At 39.4% G+C, this 19,711-nt stretch overlaps 1 protein-coding gene across 1 annotated transcript; it reads right to left on the bottom strand.

The window, feature by feature from the left end:
* Positions 1-10,778: 10,778 nt before the first annotated feature.
* On the bottom strand, positions 10,779-11,131 carry LOC117311063 (thymosin beta-10). The gene has a single exon (XM_033851370.2). It carries the CDS (start codon positions 11,052-11,054, stop codon positions 10,926-10,928), a length of 129 nt encoding a protein of 42 aa, XP_033707261.1. The 5' UTR covers positions 11,055-11,131; the 3' UTR covers positions 10,779-10,925.
* Positions 11,132-19,711: the final 8,580 nt, after the last annotated feature.

Raw genomic sequence — 19,711 nt, 5'->3', positions numbered from 1 at the left:
TTTATCATAAATGCATGTTGAATTTTGTCAAAGCTTTTTCTGCATCTATCAAAATGATCATATGGTTTTTATTCCTTAATTTGCTGATATGGTGGATCACATTGATTGATTTGCATATATTGAAGAATCCTGCATCCCTGGAATAAATCCCACTTGATCATGTGCTTTTAATGTGCTGTTGGATTCTGTTTGCTAGTATTTTGTTCAGGATTTTTGCATCAATGTTTATCAGTGATATTGGTCTATAATTTTCTTTTTATGTGATATCTTTTTCTGGTTTTGGTATCAGGGTGATGGTGGCTTCGTAGAATGAATTTAGGAGTGTTTCTCCCTCTGCAATTTTCTGGAGGAGTTTGAGAAGGATTGGTGTTAGCTCTTCTCTAAATGTTTGATAGAATTCACCTGTGAAGCCTTCTGGTCCTGGACTTTTGTTTGTTGGAAATTTTTAATAACAGTTTCAATTTCATTACTTGTGATAGGTCTGTTTATATTTTCTAATTCTTCCTGGTTCAGTCTTGGAAAATTGTACCTCTCCAAGAATTTGTCTATTTCTTCATGGTTGTTCATTTTATTGGCATATAGCTGTTTGTAGTAGTCCCTTATAATCCTTTGTATTTTTGCAGTGTCAGTTGTGATTTCTCCTTTTTCATTTCTAATTTTATTGATTTGCATCCTCTCCCTTTTTTTTTCCTGATGAGTCTGACCAAGGGTTTATCAATTTTGTTTATCTTCTCAAAGAACCAACTTTTAGTTTTATTGATCTTTGCTATTGTTTTCTTCGTTTATATTTCATTTATTTCTGCTCTGATCTTTATGATTTCTTTCCTTCTACTGACTTTGGGTTTTCTTTGTTCTTCTTTCTCTAGTTGTTTTAACTGTAGGCTTAGATTGTTTGTTTGACATTTTTCTTGAGGTGAGATTGAATTGCTATAAACTTCCCTCTTAGTAGTGCTTTTGCTGCATCCCATAGGTTTTGAGTTGTCGTATTTTCATTGTCACTTGTTTCTCTGTATTTTTTTGTTGTTGTTGTTGTTGTACGTGGGCCTCTCACGGTTGTGGCCTCTCCCATCGCAGAGCACAGGCTCTGGACATGCAGGCTCAGTGACCATGGCTCACAGGCCCTGTCACTCTGTGGTATGTGGGATCCTCCCAGACCGGGGCATAAACCCGTGTCCCCTGCATTGGCAGGCGGACTCTCAACCACTGTGCCACCAGGGAAAACCCTCTCTGTATTTTTTTTATTTCTTCTTTGATTTCTCCAGTGATCTCTTGGTTATTTAATAGTGCACTGTTTAGCCTCCATGTATTTGTGTTTTTTACAGTTTTTTTTCCTGTACTTGATTTCCAATCTCATAATGCTGTGGTCAGAAAAGATACTTGTATGATTTCAATTTTCTTAAGTTTTCCAAGGCTTGATTTGTGACCTAAGATGTGATATATCGTGGAGAATGTTCTGTGTGCACTTGAGCAGAAAGTGTATTCTGCCACTTTTGAGTGGAATGTTCTATAAATATCAATTAGAGCTATCTGGTCTATTGTGTCATTTAAAGCTTGCGTTTCCTTATTTATTTTCTGTTTGGATGATCTGTCTGTTGGTGTAAATGGCGTGTTAAAGTCCCCTGCTATTATTGTGTTACTGTCGATTTCTCCTTTCATGGTTGTTAGCATTTGCCTTATATGTTGAGGGGCTCCTATGTTGGGTACATAAACATTTATAATTGTTATATCTTCTTCTTGGATTGATCCTTTGATCATTATGTAGAGTCCTTCCTTATGTCTTATAACAGTCTTTATTTTAAAATCTACTTTATCTGATATGAGTATTGTTACTCCAGCTTTGTTTTGATTTCCATTTGCATGGAATATATTTTTCCATTCCTTCACATTCAGTCTGTATGTGTCCCTAGTTCTGAAGTGGGTCTCTTGTAGACAGCATACATATGGGTCTTGTTTTCATATCCATTCAGCCAGTCTATGTCTTTTGATTAGAGCATTTAATCCATTTACATTTAAGGCAATTATCAATATGTATGTTCCTATTACCATTTTCTTAATTGTTTTGGGTTTGTTATTGTAGGTCTTTTCCTTGTCTTGTGTCTCCTGCCTAGAGAAGTTCCTTTAGCATTTGTTGTAAAGCTGGTTTGGTGGTGCTGAATTCTCTTAGCTTTTGCTTGTCTGAAAAACTTTTGACTTTTCCATCAAATCTGAATGAGATCCTTGCTGGATAGAGTATCTTGGTTGTAGGTTTTTCTCTTTCATCACTTTAAGTATATCCTGCCACTCCCTTCTGCCCTGCAGAGTTTCTGCTGAAAAAATCAGCTGATAACCTTTTGGGGATTCCTTTGTATGTTATTTTTTGGTTTCCCCTTGCTGATTTTAATATTTTTTCTTTGAATTTAATTTTTGTTGGTTTGATTAATATGTGCCTTGGTGTGTTTCTCCTAGGGTTTATCCTGTATGGGACTCTCTGTGCTTCCTGGGCTTGGGTGACTCTTTCCTTTCCCATGTTAGGGATGTTTTCCACTATAATCTCTTCAAATATTTTCTCAGACCCTTTCTTTTTCTCTTCTTCTTCTGGGACCCCTATAATTTGAATGTTGATGCATTTCATTTTGTCCCAGAGGTCTCTGAGATTGTCTTCAATTCTTTTCATTCTTTTTTCTTTATTCTGCTCCTTGGCAGTTATTTCCACCATTTAGTCTTCCAGCTCACTAATTCATTCTTCTGCTTCAGTTACTCTGTTATTGTTATTGTTTCCTTCTAGTGTATTTTTCATTTCAGTTATTGTGTTGTTCATCTCTGTTTGTTCTTTAGTTCTTCTAGATCTTTGTTTATCATTTCTTGTATTTTCTCAATCTGTGCTTCCATTCTATTTCCGAGATTCTGGATCATCTTTGCTATCATTACTCTGAACTCTTTTTCCGGTAGGTTGCCTATTTCTTCTTCATTTATTTGGTCTTGTAGGATTTTACCTTGCTCCTTCTTCTGTGATATAATTTTTTGCTGTCTCATTTATTTGTTTTATGAGTGGGATTGTGTTCCTGTCTTACTGGTTGTTTGGCCTGAGGCTTCCAACACTGGAGTTTGTAGGCTGTTGTGTAGAGCTGGGTCTTGGTGCTGAGATGAGGAACTCCTTGAGACCTCACTCCAATGAGTATTCCCTGGGGTCTGAGGTTCTCTGTTAGTCAAGTGGTTTGGACTCAGAGCTCCCACCACAGACGCTTTGGCCCAACTCCTGGCTCATGAACCAAGATCCTGCAAGCTGTGTGGCTGCCAAAAAAACAAAACAAAACAAAGAACAAAACATAGTAAAACATAAAATTAGACTAGGAAGCTAACAGATATGTTAGAAAGAATGTAAAAATAAAAATATAGATGAATCAACAACCAGAAGGTATATCAGTACCACAATAGTAAAAAAGAGGAGGGGAAAAAAAAAGGGGGGCGGGGAAGGGCTTGGCTGTATAGGGTGGGGCCTAAGCAAGAGCGAGGTTTGGGCAGTGGACAGAGCCAATGCTCAGGAAACACAGGGCTGCAAAAGGCCCTGGGAGCCATGGGGAGTGGCGCTTAGGCTCAAGGAACAGAAGGGGCCCAGGCATGCTCCCCACCCATGGTCTCAGAGGGAAGGGAACCTCACCTGGGAGCCCAGAAATCTTCCTAGGCTTGAGTGAGTGGGGCAATCGCCCTCCGCTTCTCTCCCGCCTCACCCAGTGGGCCCCTCCCACCTGCCTCTCCTGATCTCCCTAGCCTCCCTCCTATGCCCTCAAGGACCCACACAGCCTGGATGGGGCTTTAGGGGGTGGGGTTACTGGGTTGGGAGCTCAGCAGGATTCTCAGCCCAAGTGGGCCAGGCGATCACCCTCCGATCCTCTCCCTCTCTTCCTGGAGAGTCCCTCCTGCCTGCCTCTCCTGATCTCCCTGGCCTCAGGGCCGCCGATCCTGTCTGGCCTCCACTTCTCCTCCCCCCCCCAGTCCCCCTACGTCCTACTGATTCACTTAGGGGTTCCTCCCAACTCCTTGGGCATCAGAGTCCCCCACCAGCGGCCAGCAGGTGCCCTAGTTGTGGGGAGACGCAAACTCTGCGTCTTCCCACACCACCATCTTGACTCCCCCTTCTTCTTCTGGAATTCTAATTAGATATATGTTAGGCTTCTTATTTTAACTTTCTAGTTTCTTAATACTCTTTTCACATTTCATATTTTGAATACTTATATCTCTTTGTGCTACATTGTCTTGGAATAATTTCCTTAGGTCTATCTTCCATTTCATTTATTCTCTTTTCACCTTTTAAGGATTTTTATTTCAATGAAGAATTTTTATTTCACTGTTAAAATGTCAATTTAATACCTTCCAAACATGCCTGTTTGTTTTTTATACTGTCCAGTTCTTGCTCTGTTTTCTGTTTCTACCTTTAGCTCCTTGCACAATTTAAATGTGTTTATTTCTAAGTCTCTTTCATTTTCTTTTATTATCCCAGGTCACAGTGTACAATTTCCACTCTCTGCTGTGTCTACATCCTGTTTCCCTATGTGGTTTGTAATTTTTGATCACAAGTTCATTTTCAGAAGGGTTGTTTTCCATGTGAATCCCATAAGGCCTGAGTTATGGAAGTGGTTTTGAGTTTGCCTCTGTGAGGTCCCTAGAAGTTTCATTCATCCTGGCCTAATTTTTATGTTTAACTTCTATGCTAGATTGTGTTTCCAGAGAACACCACAACAATATCTCCCCTCCTACAAGCTCTTTTATAAAGTGCTCTTGCCACTCTCTCATCAAGAGGTGGAGTTTATTTTCCCTTCGCCTGAATCTGGGCTGCCCTGTTGCTGGCTTTAACTAATGGAATGTGGTGGAAATGACATTTTGTAATTTCCAAGACTGGACCTTAAGAGATACCCAACTTGCACCTTCACCGTTTAAAATGCTCCCTCTTGGAGGCCAGTCATCATGTTAGAAGCCTAACTACCTTGAGACCCCCTTGTTGTGAAGAAGTCCATGCTATCCACATATAGAGGGAGAAGCTGAGTGGCCACCAAAGCAATCAAACATATGAGTGTAGATTTCTTGGACCTTTGCCTCACTCAGCCTAGCTGAGTCACCAAGGGAATGCAGGCAAGTGAATGACCCCAGCCTCAAGTAGAATAGAAGAACGATTCAGCCAAGCTCAGCCTGAATCCCTGACTAACAGCTCACAAGCAAATAATTTTAATACATCATATAGCTGTAGGTTTCTGATTCTTAGTTGACTCTTTTCTGCTCATGGTGGAGGTAAATAGCAAGCTCTCTTAACACTGCCGTAGTTTAGTTGATACAGCCTTTCAATTCCATCATTCAGTGGGGTCTTTCTATGTTCCCCGCAATAACTGGAAAGGCATCCTCATTCATTAGGACCCAACTCAGTTCTCAGTCTCTCTGGCCCAACTTTCTCTGATCATCATAAGGAAGAATGAATAATTATTTCATCTCTCATGCTACTCTTCTACCTACAACATGTAAGGGTTTCTAATTTTTTCATAGAATGAGATTTCATCTTTCAGTTCAAGATATTTTACCTGAGGAAAATCCCACCTTTCCTATCTCACTAGTCCTTTTCACATATCTGTGTCTCGGTCAAACTGAGCTACCTACTCTTCCTGTACATACCCCATTCTGCATCCTGTATGCAGAGTTGCTCATGTTGTTTTCTTTGCATGAAATACCCAACCTTCTGGTGCCCATATGTAGATCTAACCAATCTTTCAGCCCCTGCTAAAGTGCTTCCTTTCCCATAAAGCCTTTTTTCGTAGCTCAAACTATAATCTCTCCCTCTCTTGAAGTCCAATATTGTAATTGGTCTATGATTGCCTTGTGATTTCAACCTTCTCAAAACTTTAGAACATAGTGGTTTAGAACAGAAGTTGGCAAAGTAAGCCCACCACACATCCAGTCGACTGCCTGTTTTTGCGTATAAACTTTTATTGGAACACAGTCACAGTCATTCACTAATATATCGTCTATGGTTACTTTTGCACTGTAATGGTAGAGTTGATTAGTTGCAACAGAGACTGTTAAGCCCAGAAAGTCTAAAACATTTACTATCTGGCCCTTTACAGAAAAATTTTGCCAATCTCTGGTTTAGAGCACGAGAATTGGACTTTGTATCACCCCTTAACATTTATCAGCTGTTTGATCCACAGGCTTGCTGTGAAGGTCAAATGATAGAATGGGAATGAACTATTTTGGAACGTTTAAAGCATGATTATAGAGTATTTTTATTGCTGTTACTTTTGCCTTAACTTAGACTATCTTACGGTTTACCTCTAACTGAGTAAACAGTTCTCATAAAGAAGTGGACAGAAATTAGAAAGATCATGGTGTTATGTTAGCTATTATTGTATTCTTTTTATAAGAGTGTATAGATATATATAAACATGTGAAGTGCTCTAGACATGAGCTTCACTAAGCAAATACCCAGATTAAGCTTAGAAAAAGAGAGGAAAACCTTCCCTTTGTAAGCTCTAATGTGGTACGTTATGACTGCAAAACAGACCAGCACATCCTTAGTTGTTTGTGTAAAATATCCATTTCAAGATGATATTTAGAAAGTGAGGAAATTGATGATGCCATTTCTAGTCATGAAATGATCTCTCAGCTTTTGCGTTTTTGCAGAGCCAGATTTTGGAAAATAGAATGTCAAAGATGGTTTATCAGTATGGATAAAATAAGTGAAAGGCCACTGTTAAAAAACAACAACAACAGCAATCAAAAAATGGATAGCTCAGTGATGGTGGTAAAGGGAGCCCCCTTTTTTAAAAACAAATCTCCCAGCCAGTGGTATTTTTAAAGAAGGAACGTATTTCCATCAGGAAAGTTTGCTTCCTTATCCCTTCTGAAACAATATTAAATTTTCTTCTAGGGAGGAGACCCCAGTAAACCACAAATTGTTTTCTCCACTGTTTGTACAGTGAAAACAGCAGGTGGGAGGGGGGTGTTTAAGGAGCCTGGCACTCTGCAGAGCATCAGGGCCTCTTTAATTAGAGAGAGGCTGTTAGGGAAGATGAACAATGCTCCCTTTGTTAGAGCAGCACAGTGTCTTTCAAAATCATATTTGTTTTTAAACTCAGTGGATTTGCACACAACCATGATGAGAAACACAGTTTAGATGGTGCATAGGAATATGAATAGGAGATGTTTGCTTTAAAACATATAAAAAATAAAGATACAGGCTTTGAAAACCTGGAGTTGCAATGAAAGAGTGCTGTAAAAAGTTCACTCAAACTTTGAAATTTTCTGGCAAACAAGTTATATCAGCTTGAGGGGAACTATAATACACATGGATACTTTGGATATGAAAATGGAATCAAAACTATTCTCTTCTGGCAGTCAAAGTAAGTTTTACGACAATGGATTCTTAGTTGCCTTTTTTTCTTTCTTAGGCTTCTTCAATTTTAAGTACATTTGTATGATAGTAAAATGATAATAGATAGTGAAAACTTTAAAACTCCTAGGAATTTCATTGACTTGGGCAATGATATCAAGAGGGCTTGTTGTTTCCAAGTAGCTTAGTGATGAAAAGCACATCATCCAAGAAATTTTATTTTCTAGGACAAATGGTCTGATATGGCTACTCAATAGTGTATTTACATCTTAATGAAGCATTTCCTTTAAGAGAAGTGTCCTGGGGATCAGAACCAGTTATTGAGATTCTGCCTAGGTCTCTGTGCATATTAAATGCCTTTGTTGTGTTTATTTTTCCCAAGGCGGTTTTATGATAATGCAATGCTGGATTACCCAATGGGCAAAATGTACATATTCGAAAAGCATCAACAAAATAGAGACACCAAAAAAGAAACAATTTGGGGTGGACAAAAAGTTGATAGTGTGTGTGTGTGTGTGTGTGTGTGTGTGTGTGTGTATGAATATATATTTATTCTTCTTATGTATATTGTGTGTGTGTGTGTGTGTGTGTGTGTAAAGCATCAAAGTAATTTCCATGAAAAAAACAAACAAGAGCTTTGTTGGACTTCCTTCCAGCTAATTTGTTTTAGTAGGGTTTCTATGCTAAATTATATACTGAGGGAGGGGACACCATAATATTTTCAGTCAGGACTTGATTATGTGTCTTGCATCATACTGAGCCTTTCAGAGGAAATCAAAGAAAGAAAAGACACAGCCGTTTTTTACAAGGAGCGACTTACACAGGCATGAGACATAACCAGGAGACAGAATTCTAGCCAGTATATAATGTAATTATAATTGTGTTTGTTTGATGTTTTATTTGGTTTGATTATGTTGTTAACTCTCATGTTGATAGAGTTCTTTATTAAATTGTTAAATACCATTTGTTCAAAATATGGGTAATTTGCAGTTACTGATTAAATACCATGAGAGATAATCCACCACACCACAGGCAGATGATCAGAGAGCATCTCTCCATAGTTGGTTTGCCCAGCTGTAGCCCAGCAGACTAATGAGTATGGGAATAAGCTTCATGGGAACCCAACTAACTGGAACCTTCAAATAATTGGATTTTTTCCCCTTGCACTTCTGTTTGATGAAAAAGAAGCAATGCTAAGACGGTAACCAATAAGAGGAACTTTTTCACCGAGTTCCTGAGCATGGTTTTGGATCACTATATATAAAGCCCAATTTCCTAGCCCACCTCCGTCTTAGTTCTGCTTAGTGAAAACTATTATTGCTAAGAGTGACCCTGAAAAATATCAGCCTTTAAAGAAATATTAATTCTGTTTGCAATATTCCTCTTATAAAGTGGACAAGCACATTCAGAAACACTTTTTGACCATAAAAATTGAGGCAAAATAGTTCTCTATATAAGTCTTAGTTCATTTTTACTGAAATCGCACTTTTACTTACTTGGCTCTATTCTACCATTGAGGTAGTTTTGTATGTCTGGAAATGTGCTCTGTGGCCTGACATCCTTCTCAGGGTCTATAAGGATGGCAAAATCTCTAAAAAGGCCTATCAAAGAGACCCATCAACAAACTCATAATAAAACAAAGCTCACAATACAGTGAAGAATATCCCAATTACCATATGAGTCAGAGTTACAGTAAAGTCCACAGGAGTTTAGGAGAGGAATTGAATGCTGCAGGTTCAATAAGGCCAGGAACTGTGTTTGCCTTGTTCAGGGCTCCATGTCTAATGCAAATGAATTTGTTGAATAAATATTTCCTATTAGGATGGTCATCATCTAGATGGTAGCTTTTGAATGAGGTGTTTAAAGATGAGTTGAATTTTGACTGCTGAAGAGGAGAAGGGAAGACCATCCAGCTGGAGGAATGAGTTGTGAAAAAAATGCAGAGGTAGAAAGAAAAGTGGGGAATGAGGGGTGAGATTAAAAACTGCATAGAGCTGGATAAAGTCATTTGCTAGATTATCCTTATGTATTATCTCATGGTTAGACTGGGTGGCGGCTTTGGAGAGATATCATTTTGTGTTTGTGTTTTTATTCCTCTATATATCATTCTTACCTGTCCTTCCCCTCCCCCAACACACAAATTTTGAATTAGGAGAAGGAGCATTGCTTATTGCTAGGGTCAGCTTGGGTTTTAGCTTTGAAACATCCTGAACAAAAATGATAACTGGGTATGTCTACCCTGAGGTGCAGAGCTAAAAGAAAGCTCTGCAGGACTCCAGAAGTATTTCATCTGACAACATGTCTTCAGTTTCATTCATGATGAACTTCTGGCTAAATCTCATTATTTTGCTTTTCCTAAATCCATAAAGAAGCCACCTGAAGTGTCCCTGAAGGACACTACTGTGCTGATTGTTAGCATGGCTGGGCTGGTGCACAAGGTCTCTGGCACTGTGTACCCTGCGGAAATGCTGTCTCAAATGCGTCATTTTGCTGAGTGCCCCTGCTCAATGCCAGCACAGGTTTGTCTTCTGAGTAGGCGTGCTTCCTAGAAATTAGCCTTCAGCTGACCCCACAGTACACCACACATGATAAGTTTAGTGATGTCACTCCCATGCCCCTACTGCAGATAAGAGATGCCTGAGAAGAGGAGGAAGTTTACCATTGAAGGGAAATGGAAAGTTTATTTTATGTCTCATCAGAGGCTCCACTGCCAGACACACGTTTCAGGGCCCAGTGTTCTGGACATGCAAATGCACACGGACACTGGAGTGTGGAGAATACAAGTGGAATGTGAGACAAAAAAGAGATGGGGTGGTCAGAGTTGTATGTAATGACTTTAATTAGTTGCAAGGGAAATGTCAGGTTTCACATGAAGGAGGATTTGGGAAAGATTAGAAGTACTGGAGCTGAATGTCCCTAAAGAATGTTGTAAAATTTCCTTTTCAAATATGATGGGCTCTCTCCTTTCTGAGATGCATTAAGTTAGCACAATCTTGCTTGAAAACAGAGGGTTAATTCAGATGCGCACTTAAGACATTATTAACATTTGTGCAGTAGCCACTGCTTCATGTCATTCAAAAATAGATAGAGCAATTCTGCAAATAAAGGGCCCAACTATACTTATTTTCTCTAATTCCTTCCTGGGCTTAGCAATATTTGGGTTTGCTGAAAATAAGAAAGCAAATAAAAAAGAAGTGTAGTTTAAAGGGGAAAACCCTTATTTAGTTATATGAGCACCTTGAATGTTTAGCAGAGCATCACTTATTCAACAGTAATGCAGTCACCATTCTCTACATAGCTAAAGCTTTTTTTTTTTTTTTGCCACGAGGTGTGTTTTATTTTCATTAATCATACAAATAATTTTCTATAATATCCCAGGGCAAACCGGAGAATTTGGCAGTCCGATTGGAGGGTCCCTTCAGAGACCCACAGGCCGGTGGCATCGGCACGGAGTGCCCGGGTTCACAGTGCAGCTTGTCGCTCGTGTCCATCTTGCAGGTGGCTCTTCCTCCACATCACGACTAGGGTCTCCAAGATGATGGAGGTGGAGAACACTCCAGGTTCTTAGGAAATTTCACTTCGCTTGCTTCTCCTGCTCAATGGTCTCTTTGGTCGGCAGGGTGTTCTTCTCCTGCGTCTCCGTCTTCTTCAGCTTGGCCTTATCGAAGCTGGCGATTTCCCCCATGTCCGGCTTGTCTGCCATTTTCTTAAGACAAACCGAAAAGTTCCGCTCCAAGCCCGCGGTTCCGGTGCTCTGACTCGCGTCGCTGCAGCAAGAGACCATAGCTAAAGCTTTAATGACATTTTATGTAATCTCTGTTCAAAAGAAAAACAGAAAGTGTGTGTGTGTGTGTGTGTGTGTGTGTGTGTGTGTGTGTGTGTGTAGCAGAAGAAACAGAAAGAAAATAAAATAAGATATTTTTGAAGTCAGTGGGTAAATATTTCACTTTAAAGCATACAGTGTCTTGATGGAATATGGTGTCTGGGGTTGGAGGAGAAATAAATATTTTGAACCTGTGTTTACTTTATTATTTATTTATTTATTTGGTTGCACCAGGTCTTAGTTGCGGCTTGCGGCCTCCTTAGTTGTGGCATGCAAGCTCTTACTTAGTTGTGGCATCTTAGTTGTGGCATGCATGTGGGATCTAGTTCCCTGACCAGGGATCGAACCCGGGCCCCCTGCCTTGGGAGCACGGAGTCCTAACCACTGCGCCACCAGGGAAGTCCCATGAACCTGTGTATACTTTAGAATTAGTTAATATCAGTATGATTTTTACAATCTCTGCTTCCTAAAATGTTACTTGAGGCAGCTCACATTCATTCAACAAATACCAGTGAATACCTCATATGCTTTTCCAGTTGCCTAAATTTGTTGAAGACAGGTACAGAGTACCAAATCAGACAAAATTCATAATGACATGTACAGTGAATGTGATTATTAGTAGGAGACAATTCTCAATTTGGTCTTTTAAGTTTGTGTATATCTTGCCTTTGTTCTGGATTATCTTTTCACGGATGTTTATAGAGTTACCAGTCTTGGAAGAGAGAGAATTCTCCTCAGGAGCAAAAGGCCAGCATGCTTATTGCCCATTATAAAAATTTGAGTTCCCTAAACTCAGGGTTCTTCTAGTAAATGCAACCCACAGTGGGTGCAGGTATGTGGTTTTCAAGTTATGTTGTGAGGACTGGAGTTTGGGGAATGTGTGCAGGTGATGATACTCTGCCTGGGGTAATTGCTGTGAGTGTTAAATGCCCTATGCCTGTAAATTATAGTCCTATATCTCTGGTCCCAGGATCTTGGGCTTTAGCCAAGAGCCACAAACATGTACAGATAATTTCTTAGTTTGCATGTAGGGTAAAATCTCAGGCCCTTCACAAATCTTGTCAATTACTTTGAGTATTTGCATTTTATTCAGACAAGTACTTGAGCCAAACTAGTACTTTCTCAAGGTGAAATATCTCCGTTGGATTTTAATTTTCTTGTTAAATTTAAACTGAAAAAACTCCAGGGAAAAAAGGGTAAAGGATGTTGTAAAAGAAGGAAGAGGTAAAATGGGGTGATGGGAATACCAAAAATAGTGAAAAAAAAACAGATCAAAGAAAAGAGCAGGACATAAGTATGAAACATTTTTGTATGTTTAGACAAATGTAGTTTATTTTTAAAATTTTGGGTTCATCCAATGGCTGTGCTAATAGACATACTTTTGTTGAAAATACAGAGAGGCTAGTTTATCAGGAGAGAGGTGGTTTAATACTTTACACCTATTTTTAAATGGCAAGTGTTTATTACAATTCAAAAGTGGAGAAAACTGTAACTCATTTAAAATGTAAGCTGATAAGAGATAAAGGAAATGGCAGTTTTCCAGTGTTCTAATCATGCCACACTTATCCTAAATACTGCCGAATTCACCACTTGGAAGGGAAGACATCTTATTTGTACTATGCCATTATTTAGAATGTAACTTCTTACTATTTCTTAATTACAAAAGTGTCAGTAAAAACTGCAAACTCAGTTATTTAAATACTTGATATCTTTGAAAATCCAGATCTCTTCATCTATTCGACAAAACAAATTTATTTATAAGATCCTATTCATTTCATTTTAATAAAAATAAAGATAAAACAAAGTGGAATGAACTGAAAAAAATAATAGCGTAAGTCCCAAGTCATTTTTTAATGAGAATAAATATCGGATAAACATAATGCACTGTGACTGATTAAAAAATACTGTACGTAGTGATTTTTTAGAAAAAATATCATGATGGAAATAAGGCAGTTTTCTTTTAGAAGAAAACCATCACTCTTCTTAATCAACTGAAAACAACCACAGGGGTAATTACAGGCCACTCTTGTCGTTAAACATGGACTGCAAAATCCATCTAAATCAAGTAATCACTCTATTAATTAAAAAATAAAAAAGACTAAGATGATCTGATATATGCCTTATAGAGAAATATAAGATGATCTGAGAATATCATATGTGGTGGTGGGATTACTAATACATGCAAAATTCTCTTCTCAAAATCTTTGAGTAGTATCCAAAATGATAGGACAGTCTGATTTTCAATTTTATAAATTTGTGGCTGCGAACACTTTCTCACTTGGCATTCTTAGTTATCTCTTCAGAGTTGCTGTGTTTCCTTGCTTGGGGCATAGAGAGGTGAAGGGTGCAAAGAAAAAAAAAAAAAAAAGCCAGGAAACTTGTGATCTATTTGGGAAGTAAGACCAAAAATAAGAGTCAAAATAAAGATTCAGGTAATAGGACAAGTTAATGTTAGAAAAAATGCCACTAGAAAGGATGTGATTAACCACCAAAGATTTTTGTAAACAGTAATTGCTGGAATTCAAGTAGGGGAAACTACAATAGACTAGGGTGGTCCAAAAAGGCATCAAAGGCCAAATGAGATTTGATTCAGCCTTGAAGGATGGTGAAATCTGGCTGAAGTGTGCAAAGATTAAGAGATGGGGTTGGCAAACCAGTTTTGGGCTAAATCTGGCCTGGAGACTTCTTTACATACATGCAGAATCAAGAACGGATTGTACATTTTTAGATGGTTGAAAAAAATCAAATAAGAATAATATTTCATAACACTGAAAATTACATGAAATTTAAACTTCAGTGTCCATCAATAAAGTTTTATTGGCACACAGCCACTCTCCATTTGCTTATGTCTATGACTGTTCTTGTGCTACAGTGGCAGAGTTGAGTAGTTGTAACAGAGAACAAATGGCCTCAAAGTCTAAAATATTCACTGTATAGATCATTACTAACAAAGTTTGCTGACTCCTGATGTAAAAGATAAAGGGCAATAATGGAAAGGAATGTTGGAAGGCCTATAATACACCCAGCTCTGGAGATGAAAAGGAACCCCTGCAGGTTTTGAATATAGGAGGAAGCCAAACTGCCTCTGCTTCCTAAACACATCACCTGTGCCTGCAAATGTTTGTTAAATCAAAACAAATGAACAACAATTTTTAGATTCCTAATCCAACTGTTACTTTATATTTGTTGCTCTTCAAAAGGATGAATGACATTTCAGCATAGGAAATGTACCTTGACTCTCTGAGGTTGTCCATCCTAACCTCACACAGGTGTGCTATGAGCAGCTCTCACTGATTTTGACATTGTTGGACATGAAACAATACCTTGTATTTTGGGGATTTTCTAAGAGCGTATTTAGATGACACCTCCCTGGACCTTTCTTCTTTGGATTGCATGACATAATTTGTCTTCTACTTTTCCTACATAGCTCGGATATAGATACAAAAAGTGAGGGTTTATATTGACACAAAGAATCGGTAAAAAACCCTAGCTCTCTCTAGAGCCAGATCGTTAGAGAAAAAATGGTTCAGGCAAAGACACACTGCAGAAGGAGGCCAAGTGTTAAACCCCTCCTGTGGGTGTTCCCATCAGATCCACCATGGATACATTTCAGATACCAAATTTCCTCTCTAATATTTTAAGGCAACATGTCACCAAGCCTCACTAAGGGGCGAAATCTAAGAAGAGTGTAGAGAAACACACATGGGAAGAACATCACAATAAAAAGAAAACAAACTCTGGGAAATGTGGTTAAGAAATATCAGACTCAATTAATAGTGGAGACTTCAATAGCCTTGGAGAAATCCAATACAAACCAAATTCAAATGACATGTCAGTGCTTCCAGCCATGTTTGCTTTCAGTTGATTACGTTTTTAAAAAATCTTAGGGGGAATTCTTTAATGAAACCAAATCTGGCTAAAACCTACATTCTTCTAGGTAATAAAAATTAGGTAAAAACATTAATTTCAGATTTTTCTCTTTTATTTAAAAACAGGTATCTTTTAAAACATTTTTTGGTTCATTTGCAAAAAATGTTTTTGAGAAATTATGGGAACTTTCAATGGAAAGAGTAGAGCTGAGATGAAGTTAAGGGAGAACATTAAGAGAAAATGAGAAAATATACAATAGTTTAAAAATGCAACTTAAAGTCAAACTGCATAACTTGTTTTGGAGTTAATCCCAGATAAGTATCAGTATAGTCAGGGATAATGATGAATTCTGGATTAGAACTGTGTAAAGCTTTGTAAAAGCAGTAAGCTCAAGTCTTGGGAATGCAAAATCGATGACATTTTGGAATGAACTTGTACTCTAAATGGAGGGAAATAAAGTTTAACTCACATGTCAATATATTCTCATAAATATCCACCTAGAAGGGCACAGCTACAGGATACTTGGACACTTATACAGATACAGATACACACATGGACGTGGACAGATAGACATGTGCTTTAGGATATGAAAAAGTTCCTAGGTAAGAATTGTAACAGTGCAATGGTTTCTAGAAGAAAACCGTTTCCTATCCTGGCTCAGAATGTAAAAAAATGACTTTCCCCTAACATTGTATAATGGATCTTCCAGTCACAGTCGCCTATAGAAGCATAATTTATGTAGTGGATGACAAGAAGAGTTTTATGATATCTGGAATTCATTAAAAATTTTTAGATGGGAAAAACTGAGATCCAATTAAAACCTTAATAAACGTCTCTGTGTTGAATACAAATATATTAAGTTAATATGTGTGCAAGATGAAACTGGAAACGTTATGGGAGTCTGCATTTTAATTCTAGTTCTATCGGGAAACTATTTAACTCAGAGAATTACTTGGTAATGGGACTGTTTACAATGAAGCAAAACTGAATTTAAATAGGACATTTTAGCTCATGACTTGTCATAACTCATGAGATCTCAGCCTTAAGGCATGTTAAGATCTCACTGGTGAAAGGCTGGCGAGGAAAAGGAAGACAGACCAACTAGCGCCAAGAAGAGCCCTCAGGAGGCTAAGGCAGCGATAGGGCCAGTCCCCAAGGATCTTACCTTGAAGGGAAGCAAGGGCTGGCAGGATACTACATGGCAGGCCCCACCCATGTCATACTCGAGATACAGCAGTGACAGTCTTTGGTTGGAGATAATTCTCATGGACAGAAGGTGGTAACAGCTTGGTTTTACAGGAGACCTGGATGGGATGTGCAGTGTCTGTTAAAGTAGGATCCAAGAGCTTAGGGTTTATAGATACAAGTGAGTGTACCTATCCTGTATACTCAAAAAGATAGAATGTATCTATTTTCCACAGACTTACCTACTTGCTCTAGGTTTTGTATCCTAGGATGTATCCTAGGGAGGATATATTCTTACCCTACATTTTCTGACTATCAAATCTAAGACAATAGGGGACTTTCCTGGTGGTCCAGTGGCTAAGACTCCATGCTCCCAATGCAAGGGGCCTGGGTTCGATCCCTGGTTGGGGAACTAGATCCCCCATGCTTCAACTAAGAGTTCGCATGCCGCAACTAAAGATCCCTCATGCTGCAACTAAGACCCAATGCAGACAAATAAATAAATATTTTTAAAAAACTAAGACAATAGGCTACATTTGAGTGGTGTCAAATGGTAGAGATTAGGCCCCTCACCTACTTGGCAGCCGAGTGTAGCAGTTATGATGGCAGAGGCAGAAGTCCAACTATCTGGGTTCAAATCTCTGTTCCCCGCCCTTACCAGCTGAGAATGACAACATTCATACAGATGTTGTGAGGATCAAATGGGATACTGCATATAATTGCAGGGTGCCTCCGTTTTGTTATTATTATTTTTGGAAACAGGCTTTTGGCTGTAAGTCACATAACTTGAGACTTGGAAAATTATACTATGTCTCTGGGCTAGACTAAGCTATTCCTGTAGTTTGGCCAGTTTTAAAACAAACAAACAAAATCCTGTCCATACCCTCCTCCCAGCCCCCACCCACCTGCACATCTAGCTGCACCTTCATCCCCTAATAGGTTCAGAATATGCTTTTATTACCATCTAACTGCTCTTCCCCTTCCAACTGCTGTCCGGATCAAAGTGATTGTTAATATTGTTCTGTGAAACTTCTGGTCCAGATTTATTCTAGAATTGATTGACTTTGTTTTTAGGTTGTTATAAAATATGACTATTCCTGTCTATATTTAGTTATAATTTATGGATGCTAATAAAAGAATAACATTTTGGGAAGTGTGGACATGGGTGGGTGGGAGTTTAATTGAGAGATCCATACTCAAGACTGAGGGAGCTGGTGAAACCCTCCCTGTGGTATGCCCAAGTCACAAGATGCTAAATGTTTGCCTCCTCAGTGTTTAATTTTCTGAGACACCCGAGAAGAATGGCAATCATCCTATTCATACTCTCCTACAAGCTACCTTTAGTGAACATCCCCCCCCCACCCCGTTAGGAAAAAGAGCTACCATTTTGAGAATGTTCATAGTGCCAGAGAGTGAGGTAAGTGGATTTACAAGCATTATCTTATTTAATTCTCACAAGGAATTATATATTATTAAATAAACTAAGGATTCAAGAGAGGTTAAGAAGATTGATCAAGGTCACCCAGCAAGGAAATGCTCAGCGGGGTTGCTCGCTGGATTCTGCCATGTTGTCTCCCAGACATGCAGACTTTCTGTGTGGACAAAGAGAGCTCTGCTCACCCTTGCCCTTCCCACCTGCCACCCTGTCAGGCTCAGTCCTTCTTTCCTTAGAGCTTTGCTTCCACTTTGGTTAAGGACCTTACCACGTTATTTTATCACGTATCTCTCATCTTTCCCACTCGGCTGAACCTCAACTGATGTCAGAGACCATGGAAATCATGCTCTCATCTCCGATAGGTCCTGTAGTACTTCCATAAAGGTTTCCTCCTCCAGTTAGTGGTAGCTCAAAAAAAGATTTATTCTTCCAGTAGCAGCTCAATAAAGGTTTATTGAATTCATAAATGGAGGAAATACTGGGTTTTCCTGACCCACTAGAGACTGAGCTAAAGTAGTGGTTTGAAATATGCAGTCATGATCAAGGAGTTCTTCCTGAAAATACAGTAGATCTCTGAAGCAGATGGCGGGGCTGGAGGAAGGAGTGGGAGAGCAGAGTGTGGTCCCTCAGCGAGACTGAGAAGAGGAGCTTCCCTTGGGAGCAGGCAGTTCCTCCACAGCCCAGCCTCCACCCTTTCCCGAGGTTCCTCCTGCTCTCCCAGGATTCTGCGTATTCTCATCAAGAAAACACCAGATCTCTTGAAAGCCGAGGTTTCTGCTTTGCGGTTTGTGAGCCAATCTCATGACGCCACAGCCACCACCGGCAGCCCGCAGTGCTTTTCCTGACTCCACGGAGGCAAACTAGACTGGGCTTCCAGCAAGTGAAACCTCTTGGGTAAATATTTTGGGCCTGGTTTTTAGATTTCTCTGACAGACCAAGTGGTGGAGATCTGTGTATGTATACAGGACGGACGGTCTCTCCCTTTTTCTGTTATGTGTGTGATGTTACTTTCGTTATAGAAATAATTCTGCTTCTCTTAGTCAGCTCTTGCTGGGGAATTGGGCTTTCCTTGTTGATTTTCATTCAACAAGGAAAGAGGGTTTGTTGAGGAGAGGTGGAGAGGACCCACAACATGTCTTCTCACAGGCCACCTGCTTCTTAGGTTGACCTCCTACATCACCCTGTGTTTTAGCATCAGAGAGTTCAGGTTGGATGGTGAAAAATGGCCTTTCTGGGTTTCCAGTCCTAATAGGAATGTGTAGATCTAACCTTTTTACTGAAGTTGCAACAAAATTCATCAAATTCTAAACTTGTTGCAGGAAAGAGCTAAGTCCTGTGCATGTGCGTGACCGCCCGTGCACACACACACACACGCACACAATTTATATATTAATTATACAATTAATGTATATATGAGAATATACTATATTTTCATATACACATATATGCTATTTACAGTATATTTATGTATACACACATTTTTTCACAAACACAGAAGCTTAAAGCAGGAGAGAGCAATGCATTATATATACACACACATACATATACGTGTGTGTGTACTTACAAACAAAATATATCATACACGGTGTATGGCTCACGGCATCTTTCGGGGATAGGTATTTGTATTTGTGCTCCCCCCCTTTTTTTTTTTTTTTTAATTTTCAAGTACTTGGGCCTCTCACTGTTGGGGCCTCTCCCGTTGCCGGAGCACAGGCTCCGGACGCGCAGGCTCAGCGGCCATGGCTCACGGGCCCAGCCGCTCCGCGGCATGTGGGATCTTCCCGGACCGGGGCACGAACCCATGTCCCCCGCATCGGCAAGCGGACTCTCAACCACTGCGCCACCAGGGAAGCCCGCTGTGCTCCCTTTTAATGGCAAATTATTTTTAGGTAAGGCCATCACAGAGTCTTTAAGCAGAGCGAAGGCTCTTTCCTTAAACAGCTCAGGGAGAATTTTGTTTGCTACTTTTGAAGAATCCTTTGATGTACCCAAAGCCTGTGGAGGGGTGATTCCAAACCCACTGAATTAAAAAGTGTGAAGTGTCTGC

This window comes from Tursiops truncatus, chromosome 1 (genome assembly GCF_011762595.2).
Source record: "Tursiops truncatus isolate mTurTru1 chromosome 1, mTurTru1.mat.Y, whole genome shotgun sequence".
NCBI lineage: Eukaryota > Metazoa > Chordata > Mammalia > Artiodactyla > Delphinidae > Tursiops > Tursiops truncatus.
The sequence above is the reverse complement of the archived record's forward strand: the minus strand, read 5'-3'. Positions and strand labels throughout refer to the sequence as shown.